At 35.2% G+C, this 26,393-nt stretch overlaps 1 protein-coding gene across 1 annotated transcript in view; it reads left to right on the top strand.

The window, feature by feature from the left end:
* The first annotated feature begins 9,948 nt into the window (after positions 1-9,948).
* The window catches only part of Ppp2r5a (protein phosphatase 2 regulatory subunit B'alpha), a 29,995-nt gene continuing 13,550 nt past the window's right edge, over positions 9,949-26,393 (top strand). Inside the window, exons 1-3 of the mRNA XM_010642564.3 lie at positions 9,949-10,145; positions 13,118-13,219; positions 24,378-24,470. Coding sequence (XP_010640866.1) covers positions 10,020-10,145; positions 13,118-13,219; positions 24,378-24,470 — 321 coding nt within the window. The 5' untranslated portion in view covers positions 9,949-10,019. The remainder of the gene's footprint in view (positions 10,146-13,117; positions 13,220-24,377; positions 24,471-26,393) is intronic.

The raw sequence follows: 26,393 nt of genomic DNA, 5'->3' as shown, positions 1-26,393 counted from the left end.
TTTCTAAACTGTGATATGTGCATTTTTTCTCAGCATTTTCAATTTTAATGAAATCACAGAATCTTCACTAAGTCGTCACAGTGCTGTGAGTCATTTGTTAATAAACATTTCCATTATGACTTTATAATGGCCTGATCTCTAAAGTTTCAAATAAAAGCTGATTTTAGACTCTTAGTTATTAATGTTCTAAGGGTATTGCCAAAAAAAGCTACATGTCCTATATTCCGTGCCAGTTTCTTAAATTAGAGTCTTGGATTGCATCCTCAGCGTGTCACTGTAGTGGTATTGCTGGGTTGCTATGATACAGTGCTTGTTCTATAATCTGTAGCATGAATCCTATATGAGATCTTACTTTCGATTTCAAGTATATGAGCAACAGTAGTTGGGTTATTATATCTTTTTCCTTTAAGGTAAACCATACCTATTAAATAATTATTTTTGTTACAAATGAAGATACCTGCTATTTCCAGTATTTATCTTTAAATGTAGAGGATTAACAAATGAACAACTTAAATAACTTGATATCCTTAAGATGTTTTAACTTATCACATTGTCTTTAATGAAGATGGGCAAAAAGAGGAAGTCTTTATGATAGTAAAATTTCATTGTCCTTCTACTTGTATTTAAAATATTCAGAGATACAAATATAGACTACATTTTCTGGTTAGATGCACTTGAGATAATATTAGCACAACCACGTTAGCAGAAAACTCCAAATTATCTTACTTTACTAAAATTTTTTCATTCAGTGAAATATTCTTGAAACTAACCTTAAACAGCCATATTAATAGAATATTATAACCTCTTTTTCATTTTATGTGTTGGTTTGAGTGTTCTCATTTACAATTTTCAAAATTTTATCTAACCTAGTATAAACTATGAACACCATAAATACAAAATGGGATTTAAATGTGTTCTGTACATATTTGTGGTAGACTGAAATTTAAGTGAATGTTGGTCATTGGCATTACAAGGGATCTTTAATTTTATTATCTTTCAGTAATGTCTTGGGTATTTGATTTTAGAGAATAGGACTGGACTACATTTCTTAAAGTTTTATTGAGATGTAATTCTTGTACCATACAAGCTACCCTTTCTGTAATTTAGTAGCTTTTAGTATATTCATAGATGTGTGCAACTACTGCAGTCAATTTTAGAATATTTTCATCACCTTTAAAAGAAATCCTATATCTTTCAGCTGTCACCCTCAGGTCCCTGTAGAGTACCTCATTTTGCCTCCCAGCTTTAAGCAATCACAAATCTCCTTTCTGTCTCTATAGATTTCTGTGTTTTGAATATATCATATGAGTGGTCTTTTGTGACTGGGTTCTTCTACTTAGTGTGATATTTTCAAGGTTCATCCATATTGTAGCATGTCAGTACTTCATTCCTTTTTATGGTAAAATATTCTGTTATATATGGCACTTTATTGATTTTTCAATATAATTCCCTTTATTGGTAACCTGTATTTGATATAACACTGTCATCATACCTTTGTTTGCTTCTTGAGTGATAGGTTGTTGTTTTGTTTTTTTTAGTTCTTTGAACATATCTATAATGGCTGCCTTGAAATCATATTCTGTTAAATCCAACATTTGATCACTCTCAGAGGCAGTTTTCACCCCCGCCCCAACTTCTGGCTTATGGACCATACTGAACTTTTCTTATATTTTTGTGTATAGCCTATAAACTAAAAATGTAAAGTAATGTATTGTAGCAATGTTGGATACTGATTGTACCCTTTGAGGCTTATTATTGTCACTTATTTGTTCAGTGACCTGGTGAGGCTTCCTTGTATCTGTTTTTGTTTCTCAGAGGCAAAGCTTTGGTTATGCCCACAGTCCCCATGGGATTACAGTGGTTTGGCAGGGCTCTTTGTCTTTTTCTGACTATACCCCCAACTGTTAAATTCCACTGTTCTTCAGCTGACACTCAGTTGTTTTCAGCAGTGCTCTGGGGCACAACTTGTTCTACTGACTAATCCAATCTCGAATTAGGCTTTGAAGAAGTAAATCCTAAAGTCAGTATTTAATCTTCATTCTGACACCAGAGGGCACCTGTAAGCTGCTTTTCCTCCATCTCCATCTAGTTGGACTACAGTTCAGCCTGTATCCTCACTGAATCTCTTCATTCTCTTTCACATATTTTGCTGTTTCTGAGACATCTTTAGGTTGAACTTTTTTGTGCTTTCTTGCAAATAAAGTTCATTTCCTTTAGGAAAAGATGAGCTGTTTATGGGGAAGAAAGATGGGACACTATCTTGAGGTCTTTTGCACTCTCCAGGGCTAGAGTCATTGGAGCCCCATAATTCTCAGTGGTGTTGCCCACATCTTTCCCTCATGTGGAAGCCTACAGGAAAGGAAACTTCACCTCTTAAATGTCCTTGTCTGGAAGTTTATTAGCCTCAGCAACAGGTGACTATGGATAGGATGAGAAATGCCAGGATCTGCTCTCTTGAAGAAAACTGCCAGGAAGCTGGAGGGAGCAGTATCTCTGTGTTCTTGGTATACCTCTTAGTCATGTAACCTGCCCGGCTAATCCAAGGGGAAATGAGCTGTTTTGCTTCAGATATTACAGTCTCTCACTATTCCTAGATTTTCATAGATTCTCTTGGATAGATATTTCCTTATTTGTGATTTGCCCTTGGAACTATTTCCAGAGGCTTTAAATGATTGCTTTAAACATAGTTTCCCTGGGGAGCAAAACTGTGGAGCTCCTTTCCCTATCTTGCTAGAATTTTTTCCCTCTGTCTCTCTGGACTACAGTTTTAAACTTGTTTTGGTAGTAATAATTAGTACCTTACCTTAACCTACAAATTCACAGCTTTCCAGTACATAATCAGGCAGATATATTCTAAATCTTAGAGGAAATTGGAAAATTCTTTGAAATAATATTCTAAAACTGACACAAGAAGAAAAGATTGGAATACTTAATGTGTTTATTTGATTAAATCATAAGTAAAAACCTGACAAGAAAATTAATAGTAGAGAAAATTACAGGTGTGTTCTTTATGAATGTAGATTTTAAAATCTTATATAAACTAATAACACTGAATACCAAAATATATAAATAGGATGATACTGTAATAATAATGGTCAATGTGTGATTTATGCCAGGAATGCAAGGCTATTTTACATTTTAAAGTTACTCGATACATGACTATAATAAAACAGAAAAATCATATCAGTTTAATACAGACTGATAGTTTCTTTTCTGTGCAATTCTGTTACCAGGTTTGCGGGTACTGGAGTCTCCTTCTGGAGGTGGTTTCTAGGTTGTTTCTGTCTGAATAAAGAATGGGTCAAGACAAGTGCAAACAGTTACAAGATTTTATTAAAAGTAGAAAAAGAAACAGATTCTGCAGAGTAAGTTTGGGCCAAGTAAAAATGGGAAAAGAAGTACTGTACACCCTACAGCATGAGAGAGGGTGGACCACCATTGAAGAGCGAACAAAGTGGCAAAACTTCAGTGTGGGCCATCTTTTTTGTATCATCCATTCCAAGTTGGTCTGAAGATTGTGGGTTGTTGTTAAACTGTATCATCCATTCCTCAGGCTATCAAGTCCAGGCTATCCTATTGGAAACTTACTTGAGTTCTCCTGAGAAATCCACGTGCAAGGATTTCGGCACCATTCTATGCATGTGTCCTGGGATTTTCTAATTAACAGGTCATACCTTCTACCCCACCAGTTTTTCTGTGCCCTAATCTCCTGTCTCAGTTCCCTTTGTTTTACTACTTTTCTTTGCAAATCTCAAATTTTCTCAGTAGCTCTGATTTCTGTCTATGTAGCTCAGTAAAGCTGCTTGGTCTTTTTGGGCTTCTGTTCCATGTACTCTCTCTGTGGAAAGTGCTACTATATAGATAAGGAGTGTGATTGTGGGGCTCACTCTTTTTCTCTTCTAGAGGATTATGATCCTAAATTGCCTGTTTCCCGCTATTTGAGAACAGTTCTTATTTTGTCCAGTTTTTAGTAGTTTACAGTGGGATGTCTAGTCCTAGAAGAAGTCTTATTCAAACTCTTGTCATCTCCACCCTATAGATATAAAATGATGTGTGACATTTTATACATAGATTTATATATAAATTTTTATATATATAAATTTATATATAAATGATTTCTACATATTTATATCTCCCTCCTTACCAGTGTGATTGAATGTATTTTTGTATCTTTATTGGTCATTTGTGTATTATGAACTTTTTTCCTGTAGATTTTATTTGCTTTTTTGCTGGGAGTACTTTTTTTTGGGGGGGCTAATGGGGATTGAACTTGGGACCTTGAGCTTGAGAGGCAGGCAGCGGCACCACTGAGCTAAATCCCTGGCCCTTACTTGATTTTTTTCTTATTGATCTCTAGTTCTTTTGTATATGCTGGATTTCATCCTCTGTTGGTTATAAAACTAAATGCTTTATAGTTTTCCTGTTCACATTTAGTTTTTCAGTTCTCTTGAAATTAATTTGTGTGTGTATGTGTGTGTAAGGGATGGATCTGATTTTTTTATGAGTAGGCAGCATAATTTGTTGAATTTAAAAGTTTTTTCTTCTTTTTTAAAGAATAATAATCTTCTGCATATGAACACTGGTTTATTTCTGAGCATCTTGTCCATCCGTCCGTCCCCCACCCCCTGTGGTCTTTTTTGCCTATTCTTGTATAACACCACCTAGTTTTAATTACTTAATATGGTAAAATGACTCTATCTTCTTAAAAGTCATCTAGACTATTCTTGGCTATTTATTTTTCCAAGTGATTTTTTTTTTTTTTTTTACCAGGGATCTAACTCAGGTCCTTGCACTTGAGAGGCAGGCGGCAGAACCACTGAGCTAAATCCCCAGCCCTCCAAGTGAATTTTGAAGAACAATTCTTTGAGACCATCAGAACAGCATGTTGAGAATTAGATCCAGATTTCATTCTTTACATAGATTGACTGGGGTTGATGTTTATTCTTCTCATCTGTGAATATAGTATAACTCTATATATGTCTTTATTTCATGAAGGTTTTATAATTTTGTTCATAAAAGTCTTGGCTTGTCTTTTGTGAGACCTCTTGGATTTCTTGCCTTTGAAATCCAGTGACCATATTATGAGGAAGGTTAGATCGTATAGAGAGATCACATGTTGAGGTTTTGGTACTATACTCAACAAATCCTTGTGTCAAAACTCAGAACCTGCTCCCAGGCATATGAATAATTTAGATTTCATAGTATTAAAGCCCCTGGCTTTCTGGATTTTTAGTTGAGGTCTAGGCATCATGGAGAATGATTTGACTTCTCCTGTAGGTCCATCTATAGGAACACACGATTAGAATATCTTAGTATAGTACATAGAATAATTACTAAAATTAATAAGTCAGTATTATTGTCTTATGAGCTTGGCTAATTTACATTTGTATCTGATTAAAAAGCTTATCTCTTTTGAGGGTGAACTAACGTGGCTTTAATGAGTTTTCATCTTCTATGACATTTCTGTAGTCTAACTTATACGGTGTGGGGGATGGGGAACCAAACTTGTCTTAAAGGCGGTTTAATTATGGTTTATAAACTAACTTCAGAAAATGGCAATGTAAAATTTCTTAGCAAGATTTTTCTGGTTTCTAATTCACTTCAAAATATTCTTACAAAGTATGCTATTATCATGTGAGTCACTGTGTAATCAGCTAGTGTTATGGCTTGTATCTGGAGGTCCCCTCAAAGCCTCATGCATTTATAGGTGGGGTTTTTTGGAGATGGCATATGATACTGGAATTGAGGGTGTGGTACTAAATTAGTCTCTGGTTGACATTAGTATAGTTCTGGGTCAACCAAAAGGCTGGTGGCATCGGTGGGAAAAAGGGAAAGGCAGGCTAGCTACTGGCTGCTTACTGCCTTCTGCCTCCCATGTCATGAACTGTTAGTCCTCTGAGATACCTCTTCTGCTCTGCCACCCTACCTTGAAGCCAGCCATCAGTGAAATCTCTACAGACTGTAAGCTGAAATAAACCATCCTTCCTTTAACTTTGGGGTTCCAGTATTTTGTCTTGGCAACAAGAAAAGTAACTGAAACAACTAGGCTATGCAACAGACCCCCCTTACTCTTGGGAAATATGTTTCAAGACCACCCCCCACCCCCATGGATGCCTAAAACTGTGGGTAGTACCAAACCCTATATCTACATTATGCTTTTTTCCCCCGATATATACCTATTACAAAGCTTAATTTATAAATTAGGCACAGTACTTTCTAGTGTAGCACATTGCTATCAGTGGGAATATCTCTTCTGTTCATATCTTCCATCTACAAATTTAATGCCTTTTCTATCTTAAGCACTTTCAACACTGTGGTCATAACTTTTACAGTTTGAGGTACAACAGCAAAACTAGCACAAATTTCTTTTCTTTTCACAATTTCATGAGTAGATTTGTCCTTACTAGACATCTTAGCAATTTCAGGATATGATTTTTTTTTTAAATTGAGGACCTATTTCATTTAAGGAAGCACAGCATCTCTTTGGCATGTCTGAATTGTCAGCCTCAATACTTCTGTGCTTTGCTGCTGTTATGAAGTATTACTGAAATCAAGCACTGCAGTAGCCTCCAATCTGATAACCAAGATGGCTGGCTGCTAAATGATTACAGGCAGATAGCACACACTGTAGATAGCTTGGAAAAAGGGTCAGTTCACATCTCTACATCAGATGTCATCACAGTAAGAACAGTAAGCAACTTAAAATGTATGAATTGTTTCTTTTTTGGATTTTCCATCTAATATTTTTGGATCACAGTGACTGTAGTAAAATCTCAGCAAAATCAGTGATAAAGGAGACTTGCATACTCAGCTATAAGTTTCATTGTTATTCTGCTGTTTTGTGATCTTTGAGGACTTTGTGACTCTTGATCTTTCCATGAAGAAAACCAACTTTGAAAGTCACTTTCTTCAATTTTATGACCTACAAGTCATATAGGAACTTAGAAATTGGGAACTTGACCCGGAAAAGTAAGGTATGGAGAAAAACTGAGTTAGATTGAAGCAAGAACAATTAGTCTTTTCTCCTGGATATCTGAATTTTTACAGTGATGTGCTAAATTGTCCCTTTGAATCAATTTTTGTTTATTTTTGTTATAGGCTTTCCTTAAATGTCTGCTGATCATGTTTTCTATTAATATGTACAAGTGAACAGAAAGTCATTTTTGGAATTGGATTGCCTGGTATTACTTAGAATAATTGGGCATGTTTTTTGGGGTTTTTGGTTGCAGGAATTGAACTCAGTACCTTGTGCTTGCAAGACAGGCAGTGGCACCATTGAGCTAAATCCCCGGTCCGGCATATATAGCTAGTTTAAAGCTAGAATGTATGAATCTTTCTCTAGAACCCTTCAAAATATAAAGAAGCCTATTTTTTTCTACCTAGAGCTTGAATAACTATTGAGTACATGGAGGCTTGTATTTAATCCATGTATTTCAGCTCATGTCTTAATATCCCTTCCTTTGTTTCACCAGATGTTTCTTAGTCTTGAGCTAATCTAGTTAGGATCCCTGTCTGTAATCCCTTTTCTGTTTAGTCTACCATGTGACTATATTTGTCTTGGTTTTCTCTGTTGCTTCTTTCTGTTTTCCACAGATTTGTTGAAATCTTTGCTTAAGGCCTTGTTCTATTCTCTTTGTTACTATAGGTTTATATATTTTCTTTTTCTTTTTCTCTTGTCAACAATCATTTTAGAGGGAAGGGGAAGAGATAAAAGGGTAATTTTTTTAACTAATATGCACTGTGCACATAGCTTTTCAAGGAACATTTGCTATTTGAAAGATAGTATTCTTACTATTCTTGCATTTAGGTGGTTTGAGTCCCAGCTTTATTACAAATTTGTTTTATGATCTTAAGCACACTATATAGTATGAGGTCTTGTACTACTGAATTTTTATTTCATTTGTGGTGCTGGGGATAGGACCCAGGGCCTTTATACATGCTAAGCAAGTATTCTACCACTGTACTATATATCCCCAGCCCTTGATCTTGTAGTGTTTTACATATTGTAGAGTAGTGACTTTCAAACTTTTGTTATTGGGGGGCTACAAACTGTAGCATGAGGGCGTCTTCATAACTGTATACCCATGTTCAATTCAGTGAAATAATACCATACATGTAATAAACTTTGATTTGTTTCTTTTAAACTGTAGTCCTGCTGCACTGAAATGGTTTTACTACCCACCAGTCATGTGTGACTCACACTTTGAAGACTAGGCATACTTTTTCCTTATTTTTCTTTCCTTCTTTCTCCTTCCTCCCTTTCCGCTCCCCCTTAAATATATCAATTAGATCCATTGAATGACTCCCTTTTCTGCTTCTAACTAATTCTGATTTGATTTCAAATTCTTCCAATTATTTTTAATTTTGTAAGTATTCTCAAAAATGGTTTTGATTCCAGATTGTGTAGAGAAGATACATATATGTCTTAAATATATGTATGTTATATCCCCCCCCCCATGGGGGATTGAACTTGGGACCTTGCACTTTTGAGGCAGGAGGTGGAACCACTGAGCTAAATCCCCAGCCCTTGATAACATTATCTTTTTATGTTTTCATCTTGCCTTCACAATCTGTCTTTAATCTCTTGAGGATAGGAAATCATCTCTATAATTTTCAGAGCCTGTTTCAAAGGATTGTGAAAGTTAAATAAATATATATAAAACACTTAAAGGATACTATTAGTAGACAAGTGGAAGGGAAGAAGTGGGAAAGGCAGTAAGGAAAAACAGTAGAAGGATGGCTGTATGCATGCATAAAAAAAACCTAAGTTGTCTTTGTCATTTAGGAATGTTAGTGATAGTACTGTATTTTGTTATATAGCACAACAGACTGCCCAGGAGAGATTATGTACTTATCAGAAGGGTTGTATAGGAAGAGATTTTTCTATTCTATAATACCTAATCTCAGTAGTGTAGTAAGAAACTCAGGTAATTAATCTAATTGAAGGCCTTTGTTTACAAATTTGAAAGTTCACAGTTTAAATTGTTATTTTTTGAATGTTGGAAACAAGTCATATTTGTTAGAATTGAATTAATATAATATGCTCATATTTCTGTAATAAGTAGGTAAAACAAACATTTATTGAGTGCTTATTATGTAGGAAGCACTGTGCTAGATACTAGGAAGAGAGAGGAAAGAAAGATAAATAATCTTAGTTCTTGCTTTTAGGGCCTTCAGAGTCTAGACATGCTAGACATGTAAGATGTAACAGCCAAAAAGCACAATATATACTATAATAGAGATATGCATCTAAAATACTTTTCGGTAAAAGATTACCAACCAGTTTAGCTTTGGTGCTGTAAGGAAAGCTTCTGAGAAGGAACTTAATGCTGAAGTTTAATAAATAGGCAGAGTTCCCAGAATGGGAATGTGGGAAGAAGGGCATTCCAGGTAGAGAAAACAATGTACTGTCTTCAGAAAATTGGTGAACTGAAAGTGAAGAAGCTGCTGGAAAGTATTGAGAGATGACTCTTGATAGTATATAGTTGCACTTGGTATCGCCAGAAGACTTTGAACTCCTCCATTCTCTTAATTATTTAGGGCCATTGGAAAGTATTGAGTATGATCATTCTGATTCTCATTTCAGTAAGATTTTAGCGTTTTTGGTAGCTTGAAGATAAATCAGGATTGATAGTGGTTGAGATCAGGCAAGAGTAACAATTAGGATGTCATTATTACAGTCTAGATGAGGGATGATGAATGTCTAAAATGACTGTGGGAATAAGAAAAGGATAGATTCCAGATATGTTGAACAGGATCAGTATTTCATGACTGAGAGTAATGAAAAGCGTTGAGTATAAATCCCAAGATTAGGATTAGATGGGTGAATTTATCAGCAGGTTTCTGAGAGTTTTATTTTATGTACATGAGTAATTTATACAAAAAATAATGTATAAAGGTAATTTTTGAATTAGTTATTTCTAAGTTTTTCTCTATTTTTATTTATAGATGCCACTTCAAATGAACAACAAGAGCTTTTCTGTCAGAAGTTGCAGCAGTGTTGTGTACTATTTGATTTCATGGACTCTGTTTCAGACTTGAAGAGCAAAGAGATTAAAAGAGCAACACTGAATGAACTGGTTGAGTATGTTTCAACTAATCGTGGTGTAATTGTTGAATCAGCATATTCTGATATAGTAAAAATGGTAAGCCTCTAGACTTATGTTCCTCGGGTTCATATAAATTCTAAGATCTGAGATGTATATATAAACCGAGACTGATTTTTGATAAATATACAATAATGAATACATCCCAAGGAATGCATTTTTAAAATTTCATTTGAAAGGTTTTCCATCCATTTTACTGACAGGGCACTGTCATTGCTTAAAGGAGTTTGAGAATTCAGTAGCCAGAGTGGCTGGGGCTGCCATGTATGCAGTTCTGGAGCCCAGGAGAAAGATACAGGCTTGGAATTACAAAAGCTGATAAATAATGGGTCAGTACTCACTGAGAGAGCTTGTGAAGGGGGAGGAGACCAGTGCAAAACTGCAGCAGTTCCATATTTGAGCAGTGGGAAAGGGAGTCAGATTTAAAAGAAATCCTATTGAGGACATGTTAATATATTAGCAGATTGTAACACTTGAGTTAAAACTTAGGACCATTAAAAAGTTAAGTAATGCTCCTTATAGAGAGCATCCCTAATCCAAAAATTCAAAATCTAGAATGCAAAAATTTTTTGAGCACTGACACAAAACTTCCAAGGCAGAAAATTTCAATACCTGACCTCATGTGATAGGATAAAGTCAAAACAGGTACACTAAAAATACTGTACAAAATTACATTCAAACAAGGAATATATGAAACATAAAGGAATTTTGTTTTTAAACTTGGGCTCCATTCCCCAGATATCTCATTATGTATATACAAATAGTTCAAAGTCCAAAATACTTCTTATCCATGCAGTTTGGATGAGGGACACTCAGCTTGTATAAATAAATATCTAACGTGAAAAATCTGCCAACTGATTGAAGTAAGGTTGCTTAAGAGGCTGTTTATGTTTAGTAACTTGTCCTCATTTTTCATCAAACAGTAGAAATTTGTTTAACATTTGGATTTTTTTATTTTGTTGCATACTAATATAATACAGAAATTCAGCTGGAATAATTTGAGTTGCTAAGTACATAATTTAAAATTATCCCAGAAAATAGGCCAGGGATTTAATTTAGCTCAGTGGTTCTACCTCTTGTCTCGAAAGTGCAAGGTCCCAAATTCAATCCCCAGTACCCCCCCCAAAAAAAAAATCCCAGAAAAATAGTAATAGTAAGTGTAACGTATAGATGTTTTTATTTCTTTCCCCTTCCATGTGTTCTGGGAGAAGAGCAAAGTGCTTAATAGAAAAGATAAATTTTACTCTAACAAACTAGATTTTCTTTCATCATACTAGAAGATCTGTCTGAAGTATTTAGAAAATTAGGAATTTTTTTTTTAAGAAAAGCCTTAAAAGTTTATGAAGATATGGTATAGATAGAACATTAATCAAAATAAATTTAGCTTCTTATGCTCCACAAATAATAAGGTGGTGAGTTTGAGAATATGAATATTAAATATTTGATGGACTTCTATTTTTTAAAAGGTTCAAAGGTTAAAAACAGTATTTTCTGCTGTTACTAATGGTTTCTCTTTAGGAATTTTGAAGATCCAGTGGCAGATACCTTATTTTTAATCTTTATAAAATTGTCCTCAGATAGCAAAAGTACTCACATATTTCAGTCATATTACTCTGTATATATTAATACATTTGGGGATTTAGTTTATTTGCTCAAGTGAAAAGTTGCGTGTATATATATATTTTTTAATTTTTGGACAGTTTAGATAAGGGTTTAGCCACTTAGACCTTTAAAAAGATCTTCTGAGTATCTGTTACATACAGACAATTTTATTCATGGCTACAAGGTTAACTATTTTTTACTACTGACAAATACGAGATTCATTTCTTTTTTCAATTCTTTCTATGACTTTTACCGAAATTGGTGTCCATCACACTGTTTTGCCCTTAAGTGCTGGCTTTGATAGAATTCTGGGTTATTTTCTGAGTCTCGGGGATGCAGTAATGCTATTTGCAGTCATTTGTCTACCATTGATGCTACTTCATAAGAGTAGCTGGAATCTTGTTTATACAAACATTGTTTGTCTTGCACCTTGGATACTTTATCTCAAGTGATCAGTCCCTCAGTGTCTGCCTTAAATGTTTACTAAACAATTTGGTCAGGATTCATTATTTTCAAAAGAATTGTAGGTTGGGACTACAATCTGTTCATTGCTGGAGAAAAGGGATATATGATTGATTGCTTTGGTACTAAGATAGATGATGCAAAGAATGAAATTATAAATACCACATTTCATTGAGTCTACAGTGAAGAATCTCAGAGTACATTCTGATTTCAAGAGATTAATGTGTTTTTTAAATGTCTCAGAATAGATGAAATGCAGTGTAATAATAGTGAAAGCATTCTGTTTTGCTCTCTCCTCCCTAAATTTGGTATGTATATATTACAGTGCAGATATTTTACCAAACTGTTTTGTTTTATAACTATGGTATATAGTTGCATTAGAATATGGGAACAATTGTGAAAACATGAAAAGAATCAACTCAAGTTAGAGATAGGTGAAATTAGTCATTTTTACCCCCTTTCCCCCCCAAATTCTCTCTCTTCCTTTCACTCATTTTAAACAAAACTTGGAAAGAATAACTTGTAATTTAAGAAAGAACTGTAGAGCTGGGCTTGGTGGCGCACGCCTGTAATCCCTGCACTCAGGAGGCTGAGGCAGGAGGATCTCTGTGCGTTCAAGACCAGCCAGGGCTACATATTGAGTTCCAGGTCAGTCACAACTACGTAGTGAGACCCTGTCTCAACCCACCCCCCAAAAATAATAATGATGAAGAACTGTAGAGCTAACCTATAATCTTCAGTAGCTTGGGCCTAAGGAAGTCAGAGTTACTGGGTAGAAAAAGAGAGAAGCCCTGTCTCTTTCATATCTTGAAGAGCTTTGTAGATTTTAAAGTAAATTTATAGCCACAAAAGTAACGTTTTTCTTAAAGTAATCTTTAAAATGTTTTACATTGTTAAATTCAATTGTACAACAAAGAACATAAATCTAAATTTATGTTTCTTTACAGATCAGTGCTAACATCTTCCGTATTCTTCCTCCAAGTGATAATCCAGACTTTGATCCAGAAGAGGATGAACCCACGCTTGAGGCCTCTTGGCCTCACATACAAGTATGAGACATAATTGTGTATTGACAATTCTTAACATTTCAGTATTCTGAAATCATGGTTCTCTTTTTAGATTCAGAGTATCATTTTAATATGACTTTAATGTGTTTTCTTCACATAATGTTTCCCGAATATTGTTTTATAGTAATAAACGACACGACATTGACTAAACTATTTTAAAGTTCATAATTCAGTAGCATTAAGCATATTCACAGTGGCATGCAGCAATTATCACTGTCTGCTTCTGTATCTTTTCATCACCCCCAGTGGAAACTGGAAACTCTTATCATAGTAGTTCCCCTTCTCCCCATTTCTGTTTGCCCTGACAGATACTCATTTACTTCCTGTCTCGGTGAATTTACCTACTCTGCATATCTTATATAAATGAAATCATCACATATGGCTTTTTCTGTCTTATACTCTTAACTGCATTTTCAAGGTTCATCCATGTTGTAGCATGAATTAGTATGTTCCCTTTTATGACTGAAAAATATTCTGTTGCATGAATATACTACATTCTTTTATCCATTTATCAGATATATGATATGTAAGCTGTTTTCACCTTTTGACTGCATTGTGACTAGAGCTGTGACAAATATTGATGTACAAGTTTTTTAAAGATTTAATGTTATGTATTTTATTTACATTCATCTAAAATCATACACTTGATTTCCCATGTGATTCCCTGGAGTCTGTCTCACCTGTGGTTGAGCGTGGGTTCTGTGGCCAGGTGGGTGCTCTGTGGAAGTCTGCTGGCCTAGGTGGTATATGATGTTGGGCAAGTCTTCTCTTAACCTCTGTTGAAGTCTCCAGTTGTTGACTTTCTGTAAGTTTTTGCTTCATGCATCTTGAGTCCCAACTGATAGGTGAATAGATTTGTAATTGTTACATCTTCCTCCTAAGTGGCCTTTGTTTTGAAAAAGTCCTTCCTCTCTAGCAGCAACCTCTGGGTAAAAGTTCATGTTGACTGATGTGAATAAAGCCACTTCAACTCTCTTTTGGGTACTGTTTGCATTATTTATCTTTTCCATCCTTTCACTTTTAACCTATTTGTTTCTTTGAATCTGAAGTGTGTCTCTTGTAAAATAGTGTGTGTGTGTGTGTGTGTGTGTGTGTGTGTGTGTGTGTGGATAATTTTTTAAAACCCATTTTAGGGCTGGGGATTTAGCTCAGTGACACCGTGCCTGCCTCTCAAGTGCAAGGTGCTGAGTTTGATCCCTGGTACTGGGAAAAAACAAAACAAAACAAAAATCAATTTTGACAATCTCTGCCTTTTTATTAAAGTGTTTAATCCAATTACATTTAATTACTGATAAGGTAGGATTTATAACTGTTAATTTGCCGTTTGTTTTCCATCTTTTGTTCTCCTTCCTCATTACTGCCTTCTTTTATATTAAATAAATATCTTTTTAGGGTATCATTTTGAATTCTTTGTTTCTTTAACAGTATTTTGTGGAGTTATTTTCTTGGGGGTTGCCCTATGTGTTTCAGTTAGAATTTTATTTTTTTAATTTTTTTTTCCGTACCAGGGATCAAACTCGGGACCTTATTATGTTTGTGAGCAGGCAGTAGCACCACTGAGCTAAATCCCTAGTCCCTCAGTTAGAATTTTAAAATAATCTATTTTGTTGTATTATTTGATTTCAGTAGTGTATAAATTTTCAGTCCAGTACACCCCACCCATTTTCCCTGCTGTGGTGTTACTATTGTTTATTGTATGTACATCTTTACACATTATATGCCCCCCGACAAAGTCTTATAATTAGTTGCTTTGTATGGCTTCCTTGTAAATGAGGAAAATGAAAATAAAATTACAGTTAGGCTGTCTTATATTTACCTATGTTATTATGTTTGCACATGCTCTTTGTTTCTCTCTGTGGATTTGAGATACTGTATGATAGATACCTTTTGTTTCAGCCTTTAGTTCCTTTCTTAGTATTTCTTGTATGGCAAATCAGCTAGTTATATATTCTCTCAGTGTTAGTTTATTTAGGAATGTCTTAATTTCCCCTTCGTTTTTGAGAGGAGAGTATTGCTAGGTATAGAATTCTTCCCTAACTGTCTTTTTCTCTGTAACTTTTGTGAATTTTACTGTGATGTGTCTAGATGTGGATCTCTTCAACTTTATTCTACGTGGAGTTCATTGAGTTCCAACCAGAGTTCATTGTTTAAATTGATATTTTTCAACAACTTTTGAGTTGTTTGTGGCTATTATTTAAATACTCTTTCTTCCCCTTTTTCCTTTTTTCTGGGACTCCATTTTTTTCTCTCTCATTGAGTTTATTGGTACATTTTAGGTATACAGTACAGTTACATTCATCGCTGGGATCTTGTACCTTTACATGACAGGTCTTGGTTCTCATTTTTTTCCCCTTAGCCCTGCCCTCCCTTCACCCCCTTCTGGGACTCCATTTATGATGCTGTGATTGATGTTGCCCTACAGGTCTCTGGAGTTCTGTTTATTTTTCTTCATTCTTTTTTCTTCATGACTAAAAGTGCATAATCTCTGCTGATCTGTCTTCCCATTCATGTATTCTTTCTTTTGTCTGCTTGGAATTGTTTTTGTTTTTATGGGGAAGCAGGGTCACTGAAGTCCTTATTCTTCCCTTCCAGAAGTTCATCTCTGGAACACATCTTTGTGGCTGAGGTTGATGGTGCCCTGTGTGCCATTATGTGGAACATCCTCTATCCGTTAGTCATTGGAAAACTGTTCATCAAGCTTACAGTATAGGTAGAACCAGTTTCTTCTTCATTCACCCTCCCCCAGCTAATTCTGTCTGGCTCCTGCTCCTTCATTCCAACGTCCCTCAAGTATATGGCTTTACCACAACAACATCCAGAGGTCACACAGTAGAGTCACATTGGTGCTACCTCACTTGATATGTTAATAACTAGAACTCACTAGATGGGATTTAGGTTAGATCTTCTTATATCACTTTTGCTGTGTTTTGAAAACTGTTATAAAAATCCCATTATAGTCATAAAATAATCATACTTGGGTGTTTCTTTTGCATATGTTCATATAATCTCTGATCTTTGTGACAGTATACCTTGGGTTTGGTTTTTGTTTCCAAAAATATCTAATAAAAATGCTCTGATAATATTCAAGTGGTGTGTTCAGTTGACAGGTATTTCTTATTTTGGCTCTGAAGAAGAAACTAAAAGTTACCATGTCAAGAGGACTCTTGAATGTTTTAAATATAATGTCTTCTGTATTTTTAAGATAATACTAAAGACCTAAAATCTATAAGCAAGCACAGTGAAATGTTTTTGTACAGAATTTAATGTACTTGCCTTCATATGACCAATTATGTTCAATTATTAGACTGTTGATGGTATTTACCTAATAAAAGCAATCACACCAGGCACTTTAACAAGCACTTACCATGTTCTAAAGATACTGTTTCATTTACATCATAACATTTAATCCTTTTAGCAACACTGTAAATATTATTCATATTTTATACATAAGCTTAAATGCAAGAGATTACGAAACTTGCCCAAGATTGTGCAATCACAGTACTAAGTGGAATAATCAGTTTTACATCTTATTACCAAAATCCTCAATTTGCTGCAATATCAAAGCTTTCTGCCTTTCTTAGATAGTTTTTGTGACCCTATGCAGTAATAGTCTGTGACCCTAAAGTAGTTATATACAAATTCTTAAGCGATTTAATCATTACCATTTTATCATTAAAACATCAGTATACTGTATTACATTTTCTAAGTAATTCAACTATCATGTTTTCCTTGTTAGCAGTTGTGTGTTAGATGTGCCTTATTTAAGTGTGGAACCAGAATTTATATTCACTAATTCTAACTAATAAGGAAATTATTACCATTGCAAAGCATGGGGAAAAAAATCATTCTGATAACAGATCCCTCTCTGGTTTCTAGATTTATACTTTTCTAACTGTGTGATTAACTTCTCTGAACCTGCATCCTCCTTTATGAATTGGGATAAATAGCCGTATAAGAATTGAATGGGATGATGTAGAAAAACCATAGTCTTTTGTTGTTATTGTTCTCTCCTTTCTCTAAAAATATATTACTTTTGGTATTTAGTGTTTTTTTTTAATTGAGTTTATTGGCACATTTTAGATATACAGTACGGTTACATTCATCATTGGGATCTTGTACCTTTACACGATAGGTCTTAGTTCTCATTTTTTCTCCTTGTCCCTGCCCTCCCTTCACCCAACTTTTGGTATTTGAAAAGAAGCATATTTTTATTCTTACAGCTCCCTTTAAAGTTGATATATTTATATGATACCTTTATTTCTTTCTTGTCTAGCTATTTTCTTGGTTCCCTGGTGTAAGAACACTGAAATACAAAGTAGTGCCTTCCCTTTATGTTCTTTGCCCAGCATCTCATGTAGTCACAGCCTTTTATTTTCACAGAGAATATCTTGTTGGCAGATACAGCCTTCTCCATCCATTCCCCAACTCCGTATTTTTGATAGTTATATAACCTTAAATGGTGAGAACATGGAACTAAGTGTTAACTGTTCTGTCATTTTATCCCCATCACTGGTTTAGTTCTATGGGTAGGACATTTAGTGCTTGCTGTTGGTCCTTATGTCAGTTTTTCCAATCATTTCTTACTGATTTGGAGCTTATTCTTTAGTAGAAGGGATCACAAGAACATTATTCCCTGGGTCCTTGAATGTTTAATATCAGATGTTGTATCCTTTATTTTTAAAGAACAACTTGTTCAATGTAAAATCCATGATTAAGCTTTGTGTTATTCCCCTGTCTTTTGGTTTCAATATGACTTTCTTTCCCTTATGCAAAGACTTAGTCCTTTTTTTTTTTTAATTGAATTTATTAGTACATTCTAGGTAGATGGTACAGTTACATTCATTACTGGGATCTTGTCCCTTTACATGCCAGGTCTTGGTTATCATTTTTCCCCCTTGTCCCCACCTTCCCTTCACCCTCTCCTCCCCTCCCTACCTTTAAACACTTTAATTCCATTTTTACATTTTCTCATATTTTTTTCCTTTTCCCTTATTCCCCTTTCCCTATCCTTCTCACTGTCCCTATACCTTTGGTCCTTTTCTTCCTATTTCACGTTGCTAATTGTACCATTAGGATCTTGAGTACTATTTTAGGTTTTCACACCAGAGAAACTATTCGGTATTTGCATATGTGTAACTTATTTCCTTAGGAGTATATCCTCAAAATGTACCCATCTACCTATGAACGAATCTACTTTCTAATTCTTTATGGCTGAGTAGTATTCCATTTTGTAGAAAAACCACATCTTCTTTATCCAGTTTCCAACTGATAGGTAGATGGGCTGTTTCAAGTTTTAGCTATTACAAACTGTGCTGCTATAAACATGGGTGCACATATATCACTGTGGTATGATTCTTTTAATTCTTTTGGAAAGATACCCAACAGAGGGATGGCTGGGTCAAATGGAACCTCTAATCCTAGTTCTTTGAGGTATCTCCATATTGACTTCCATAGTGGTTGCACCAGTCTGCACCCCCACCAACAATGGAGAAGGGTTCCTTTCTCCCCACAACCGTGCCAACATTTGTTGTGTGATTTCTTGATAGCAACCATTCTTGGTAGGGGTGAGGTGAAATCTCAGTGTTGTTTTCATCTGCATCTCTCGAATGACCAGTGATGTGGAGCATTTTTTCATAAATTTACTTGCTGCTTTTATTCTGAGAAATGTCTGTTCATTTCAGATGCCCATTTTAGAATTGGGTCTTTATATTTGAGAGGACTGGTTGTTTTGAGTTCTTTATATATTTTAGATAATAGTCCTTTGTCTGAGGAGCAGCTGGTAAAAAGTTTTTCCCACATTGTAGGTTGTCTCTTAGTTCTGTTGATGGTTCTTTTGCAGTGCAGAAGCTTTTTAATAAGATGAGATCCCAGTTGTTGATTCTTTCTGCTAGGTCCCGTGCTACTGAGGATTTGTTCATAAAGTCTTTTCCTATGCCAGTGTCTTCCAGAGTTCTGTCTAACTTATTTTCCAGCAAGTTTAGTGTTTTTGTTTTTATATTTAGATCTTTAATCCACTTGGATTTTAATTTAGTGCATGGTGAAAGATAAGGGTCTATTTCTAATCTTTTGAAGGTTGAGCTCCAGTTTTTCCAACACCATTTATTAAGGAGGCTATCTTTCCTCCAGTGGGGACTGTCAGCTCCTTTGTCAAAGATGAGGTAGCTGAGTGCATCTGGAGTTGTTTTTGTGTCTTCCAATCTGTTCCACTGATCCTCAGGTCTGTTTCTTTGCCAGTACCATGCTGTTTTTATTCAGTGGCTTTGTAGTATAGTTTCAGATTGGGAAAGACTTAGTCTTTTTACCCAAATGTCCAAAGGTCCTTTTTCTTTTGGTGGCCAGTTGCTTTACTGGAGCATAGGGCAGTGCTGGTTTTTCTTGGTCAGTTTCCCTAGTTGATTAATGTTCTTTCACTCTAAATTTTGCCTTTATTGTATTTCTGAAAGTTTTCTTCAGTAATAGTTTTTCATACATCTTTGGTTGAACAGCTTTGTTTTTCTTCTTTGGGAATGCACGTTATTCATTTGCTGGCACTTTGTTGCCTGTGTATCTCTTACTTTGTTTTAAACACTTGAAAATTTTGTCTTCAGTCTTTGGAGTGCTTCTTATTTTTTCCTTCCATCTCTTTTTTTTCCCCCTTACTGTAGTAGTTGCAAGGCAGGCTGAAAGAGTGAACATGTGTTGGCTGCTTCAGGACAGAGTCAGGGCTGGGATGGGAAGCAGTGTTTGGTTAGCTGGACCAGCATGGGCTGTGCAGGCGAGACCTACCGGAAGGAAGGATCTCTCTGAAGTAAAATGTACAAGGTTATGCTTTGAATGACAAACAGGTCAGATAATCAGCAAATTCAGTTTCTGTGTAGTCCCTGGGAGACAGAGAAGAGCTTTGCTGAAGGTGTAGTGCTAAGCATTATTTTGATTATGGAGGAGGGGACTTAATATATTTTAGTGAGCATTTTATTTTATTTTTGAAGACAAAAAGAGAATTACATTTTATATTACTTTGGGGATTTTTAACATAGCTTTTTTTTTTTTTCCTGGTACCGGGGACCGAACTCGGGTCCTTGCGCTTCCGAAGCAGGCCACCAAACCCCTGAGCTAAATCCCCAGCCCTAGGGCATTTTAAGTAGTAGCTACCTCAATATTTTTTAATTTATTCTAGCATCTATATATCCACGTAAGATGAAAGAGGGTAGGATTAGCGAAAGCTGATAATTTTAATATTTATTATCACATTAGAACTTAGAGAATTAAAAATCTAAAGTGGTAAATTGCTTTTAATAGGGCTGTATACAAGTTCATCTGAAGTTTCTTACCATAGTTGGTTTAAAATTAGTGGTAATTAATTTAATAATGCAAAGGGTTTAAAAACAAAAAGTTCTTATTAGCTGATACTTTTATCACATGTAGGTGGATAGCCTGAAAAAGACTTTGAGTCTTTGAATTTTAAAAAATACTTTTCCATTAGGATAGTTTTATATGCTTATGTCATTGAAAATAGTTTTTTAAAGTACTGGGGTTTGAACCCCTGGGGCCTTCATACTCAGCTGTATTCCAAGCCTCTCTTTTTGTTTTGTTTTGTTTTCTTTGTTTGTTTTCAATTTTGAGACAGGGTCTCAAGTCTCTTAAGTTGCTTGGCTTGGGTTCAGGCTTGTGAGTCTCCTCTCTCAGCCTTCCAGAGTGCTGGGATTACAGGAATGGGCTAGCATGCCCAGCTGCTCATGGAAATTATCAATAGAAGTCATCCAAATAAATGATATGCTTTCTATTTTTCACTGGTATAATTTGAGATTTCATTTAAATTTCCTAAACAAATGGTTCTACTGTTTCAGGAGGTGTGGTAGATTGCTTTCAAAATAATTTTTTTTTTTTAAATGAGTTTTTACCTACGATACATTCACAGGGACAGACAAATTTTCATTCAACCAAGGTCCCTTGATTAAAAGGCTTTGACCTAGATAGGTATGTTTATAATTTTAAGTCTTTCTAGTTACTATAATTTGGCATATATTTTTTTAATTGGCAATTAAATGATATAAAGACATCAGAAAGAACATAATACTGAGCTGACTTATAAAATTTGCCAGTATATTGTATAGCTACATACTTTTTTTTTTTTTTCTTTGCGGTACTGGGGATCAAACTCAGGACCTTGCACTTGCAGGGTAGGTGTGGTGCCGCTGAGCTAAATCCCCATCCCTACTACATACATTTTTTTATAATGAAATTTTAAAGCTAACCTGAGAAGTGAGATTATAGAGTTACCATACTGAAGAAATTCGCCTTCTCTATCATAAATGTGCTTGAATCATTTTGCCTGGATTTTTTTGGTTTTGTAGTGAAAGTTTACATTTTATATTTAGCTTATCAAATTCTTATGCTAGAAATTAATTTCAGTGGTTACAAAAATAAACATTGTTCAGTTGTTAATGAGTGGAGATAATTACACATAATCTCAGAACTTTCCAAACAGTTAAATACTGTTTTCTGTTGTACCTTCTGTAAAGTCTTTATTGTAGTGAAGAACAGAATTGCATATATCTTAGTTTGACTACCTTAGGAAAGATGTGGTCATTCCTGAGTAGCACCGTAAGATTACCTTCCATTCCCTGTGATATTTAGCTATCTGTCCTCTCCAAGGTGTGTTACTCGGGTATTACATCCATTTCCGAAGTGTCTGTTAGCTTTGCAACACTGTTTTTTAGATTCATGGAACAAATTATTTCTTTATGTAGAAGAACATAGAAAAACTTGAGAGACTACAGGAATGAATTTATTCTGTGAATATTTATTGAGCATCTATTGTGTGCCAGGCCTTCTAATCACTGAGGGTAAAGTACTGAACTAAGCAAAATCCTTTACATCCTAGTAAACAGCTACATACTTTGTGGTGTACACCTTTGTAATAATAGTAAATTAATGAATAAATGCACCCTAAGTCAGGGTGTGATAAGGCAAAGAGCAATAATGCAGGAGAAGGTATAAGAGAGGAACACTGCGGTCGGTTCCATTTTATAGAAACATAATTTCATGCCATTTAAAGACTTTCAGCTCTGTAGGTCTCTGTCTCTTCCACCTCTTTGGAATGACCATTCAGCACACATTTAGACAACTATCAGCATCTCTTCTGTTGTGGTGATGAGCTGGCTGTGTGACAGCATTTTGCTGTTCACCTTAACTGGTCACGTCATGCTTACTGTGTCAGGTGAATGATAGATAAAAACCAAGACATTCTATGTAGTAGTTGTGAATGACACAGCCTTCCCACTCTATATATGCGGTGTAGAGAATTTAGATGGATTTGGAACTTGGTGTCATCTTAGTCCCCCAAAGGATGAAACTGTTGCATCTTAAGCCCTGTATTTCTGATGCAGCTCTTCAGAGCATAGATAGGTTAAAGTGTGCCACACTTGGCACAGAATCTTAACCTGACCATCCTTACCATGGAATCTCACCTCCCACTGAATTAAGATACTGAGCACCAACCTGTGCCTGTACCGTCTCCATCTCGAGACGTGAGTCTGCCTTTCTAAAAGGCCTTCCCTCTTTCTTCTTGACTTGTCCAGAATCGAACTGAAGGCAGGGCTCAAGTTATATGGCGTTTTCGAGACTTTTCTTGCTGGCCTATATAGCACAGGGACATAGCCCTTTGTTTGGTGTCTCCTGTGCCGTATAATTTTTGTGCATATATTTTATGTTTTCACTTCTGTCTAACCTCCTGGATTAGTAAATGAGCTTTTTAGAGCAGTACAGTACCTAATCTGTGTTCACACCACAGGGAGCCCAGTATTGGACATGAAAGTAGGCACTGAATAGCTGGTGCTGTCAGAAAAACTGCGTCACAGTCCATGGAAGGCTGCACCTCGTCAGGGTAGTCCCTGCTTCATTTCTTAGGTCCTTTTGCATGTTTGTATCCCAAAGCAAAGTCATCCATATGGAAGTTATCCATAATTTAAAAACATAGTTGACATCCATTTTGCTTGTTATATCCTTAATGTACAACAAACGTAATAGGTCATAATAGGCCAGCTCAGTACTGTTTCATTTGCATAGCTGGGCAAAGATGTATCAAACAAAACTACATTTAATCAAGTGCTGCAGTTCTTGTTAGCCTTAGAATATTATTAATTCACAGTAATAAAACTTATTTTGTGGTGTTGACGACGCTCGGATCTGTCATACTTTTGTATGCTATAAGATCTGGCTTTTGGGCTAATCTCTTGCCTTTCATAGCTATTAGGTTACATTTAAAAAGAAAAGAAACTTTATTATTTTTTCTTGAAAGTAGATGTGATGGTGGTAAATTGACCAAATATAACTTTTAATTCTGATTTGTGGTGGCAGGTGTTCACTTTACAGTTACTTTTAAGTTGCTTGGCTCTTGTTAAACAGAAGGCCTGCTCACACTTCTAGCCTGTCTGCTGTAGTGCACAAACATTCCTTCCCTAGCCCTATACTTATATAATTTGGCTTATTTCTTTTTTTTTTTTTTTTTTTTTTTTTTTTTTTTTTTTTTTTTTTTTTTCTGATACCGGGGATTGAACTTGGATCCTTGTTCTTGTGAGGCAGGAGGTGGAACCACTGAGTTAAATCAGTATGGCTTATTTCCAAGCATGGATAGGGTATGCTGCTTTCAGTTTAAATATTTCTTACTATAGTTTTATAGAAAGACTTGACATTTTTCTTTTCTTTTTAAATTATTCTTGACACACTGCCCCCTCTTATCCTTACCTTGTGTTTAAGGGGCCCTAGAGATTACATTGAGGTGATAGTCCACTGGGGAAGGGACATGTTACTGATCAGTGTGGACACCAGAATTATCTCATTAAATTGTGTACCCTATAGGTTTTGTCAGTGCTTTCTAGATCTTGTAATTTAACATCATTTAGTGAGGAATGCAAAACAGTAAATAAATCTCAAAGTTTACTGGCTTTTAGGAGACCAAACTATATATATATACATATATATATGTATATATATATAGTTTTTTATAGTTTTTTAAAAAACTATTACCAACTCATATTTTGTAATGAGATCAGAAATCCCTACAAATTTGGTATGGGAGGTGCATTTTTTTATATGAAGTGTAACTTAGGGTAGAATCTTATAGGTATCATCTTAGCTTTTATTTGACTTTCTCTCACAGTTGGTGTATGATTTCTTCTTGAGATTTTTGGAGAGTCCTGATTTCCAGCCTAGTATTGCAAAGCGATACATTGATCAGAAATTTGTACAACAGGTAAGGAACTCTTACATCTTAAATTTTCTTGAATTCATCTTATCAGTGATTTAAACTTGTGGTTAAAATAGTGTTTCAAAACTTAAGTGGTTTATTTCAGTGTGATAGCACTTAATATTCTTGCCAGACAATTAGTATAAAAGTGTGAAGTAGCTTTGACAATACAAAAGTATTTTTATCAAAAGTGAGCTAATACTGAAGTACACTGAATTATCCTGTTGAGTCCTGAATTCTCATGAAGACCAGAATAGCTAGTCTTCCTTTCTTTTCCTTCCTTTCTTTCTGAGAAAATTTAGTATAACCATGCAACCTCAGAACAAAGCTTGTTTTAAATTTTAAAATCTTTGAACTTGAATTTGACATGTTTCAAACATTAGAACTTTGAACTGACAGAGTGGGATGAAAAAAGAAATCATTGTCAAGAGTTTGGGCTTTAGTCTCCTTTCCTGCTATAAAGCATCAGTTACCTTTCCTGTTCCTTTTCCCTATCACCTTAAGCATCCTGGCTACCTCAGTTCTTAACCACCTATAAAATAGAAGAAAAAGAGATACAGATAAAAACATGGAATACCTTCTTTCTTTACATAAGCTGGTTATATTAGCTCTTATTTTTGGAACCTACATACTCACAATTTTTCAAAATTTAGAGGCCTATTTTTAAATGCTTGGAATAGGCTGGCACTAAACAAAATGGTGAAGCAGACTAAACCTTTCTAGATACATTTTTATCTTTTGATGTTCTACTGGTATGGAGGACCTCATTGAGATTTTGATCCTGAATCCGGGATTAAAATCATTACAAGGACCTGTTCTACCTTTTAGACCACCTTTGAGTGCTTCCTGTGATAAAGATTCCACAAGCAAGAGTTTCATATATTTAGAGCTCACTTTTGGTCATTTGTAACTACTCCTGACCTTTGTGATTAGTTGCTGTGGAGTACTGATAAATGAAGAATATCCTTAGTTTTACAGAATCATTAGATGTATGTTAACAGTAGAATGTACATTTCAGTGAAGAATAAAAATCAGAGTAAATGGAGTTGTGTTACTTAGGTAATTACAAGTGAATGCTTATTTCCTTCTGTAGTTCTCATGAGGAATATATCAAGGAACTCCAGTTGTGCCACATTACACTGTATTTCAGATAACAGCAGGTTGGGGGAACCTTTAGTGCTTTTTCAGTCTGCAGCTTGAGGTTCTTAGGCTACTGGATTTTTCTGTGGAGTTGGGGGAGTAAGAAAACTGGTAGAGCGGGATGCATTTTCTACCTTCTATTTCAAATTCCTGAATTTTCTGTGAAGGTAAGGCCCAGTAATTTGATTTTGGCAGTTTATATGACTGAGTTCATAGATCACTTCTCTGGGGTCTTCTTAGGGTACTGCTCTAATAGTTTATGTATGAGAATTCTCAGCTTATTACAATTATATTTTGAAATGACTTAGGTGTTAAGTTTTAAAATGTAAAACAAGAGAAAACTATTAAATTTTAAAACTAGACAGTTGTAATAATATATGTTCAGATCAGAGAATTGTATGAAAAAGAGGGAAACTAAAGTTTATTGAGTGTTTTTTATGTGCCATCCACTGCCCTGGAATGGGCTTTTATATAAAGAGCTAGACTATGTCCTATTTCACACAGCTAGCAGGTGGCACAATCAGGATTTGAACTAGACTCTTGACCATGATGGTATCTTCTGTTCAACCTTTCTCATTTTATTTTAGAAGAAACGAAGGCTCAGAGTTTATGAGTTACCCTTAAAATCAGTTTCACAATAGTATCAGAGCCAGAATAATTGGTTTCTTGACTACTAGTTTTGTGTTTTTATCACAAATACTATATTTCTAAATAGATTAGTATTTATTTAAGTTTTTAAAAGACTTCTGTTAAACACACTTGAAACTTAGCTAACAGTTGTTCTCTCTT

The sequence above is a fragment of the Fukomys damarensis genome, unplaced genomic scaffold (genome assembly GCF_012274545.1).
Source record: "Fukomys damarensis isolate Sample0158 unplaced genomic scaffold, DMR_v1.0_HiC HiC_scaffold_11, whole genome shotgun sequence".
Taxonomy (NCBI): domain Eukaryota; kingdom Metazoa; phylum Chordata; class Mammalia; order Rodentia; family Bathyergidae; genus Fukomys; species Fukomys damarensis.
Note: the sequence above shows the minus strand (reverse complement) of the source record. Positions and strands in the feature narration are given on the sequence as shown.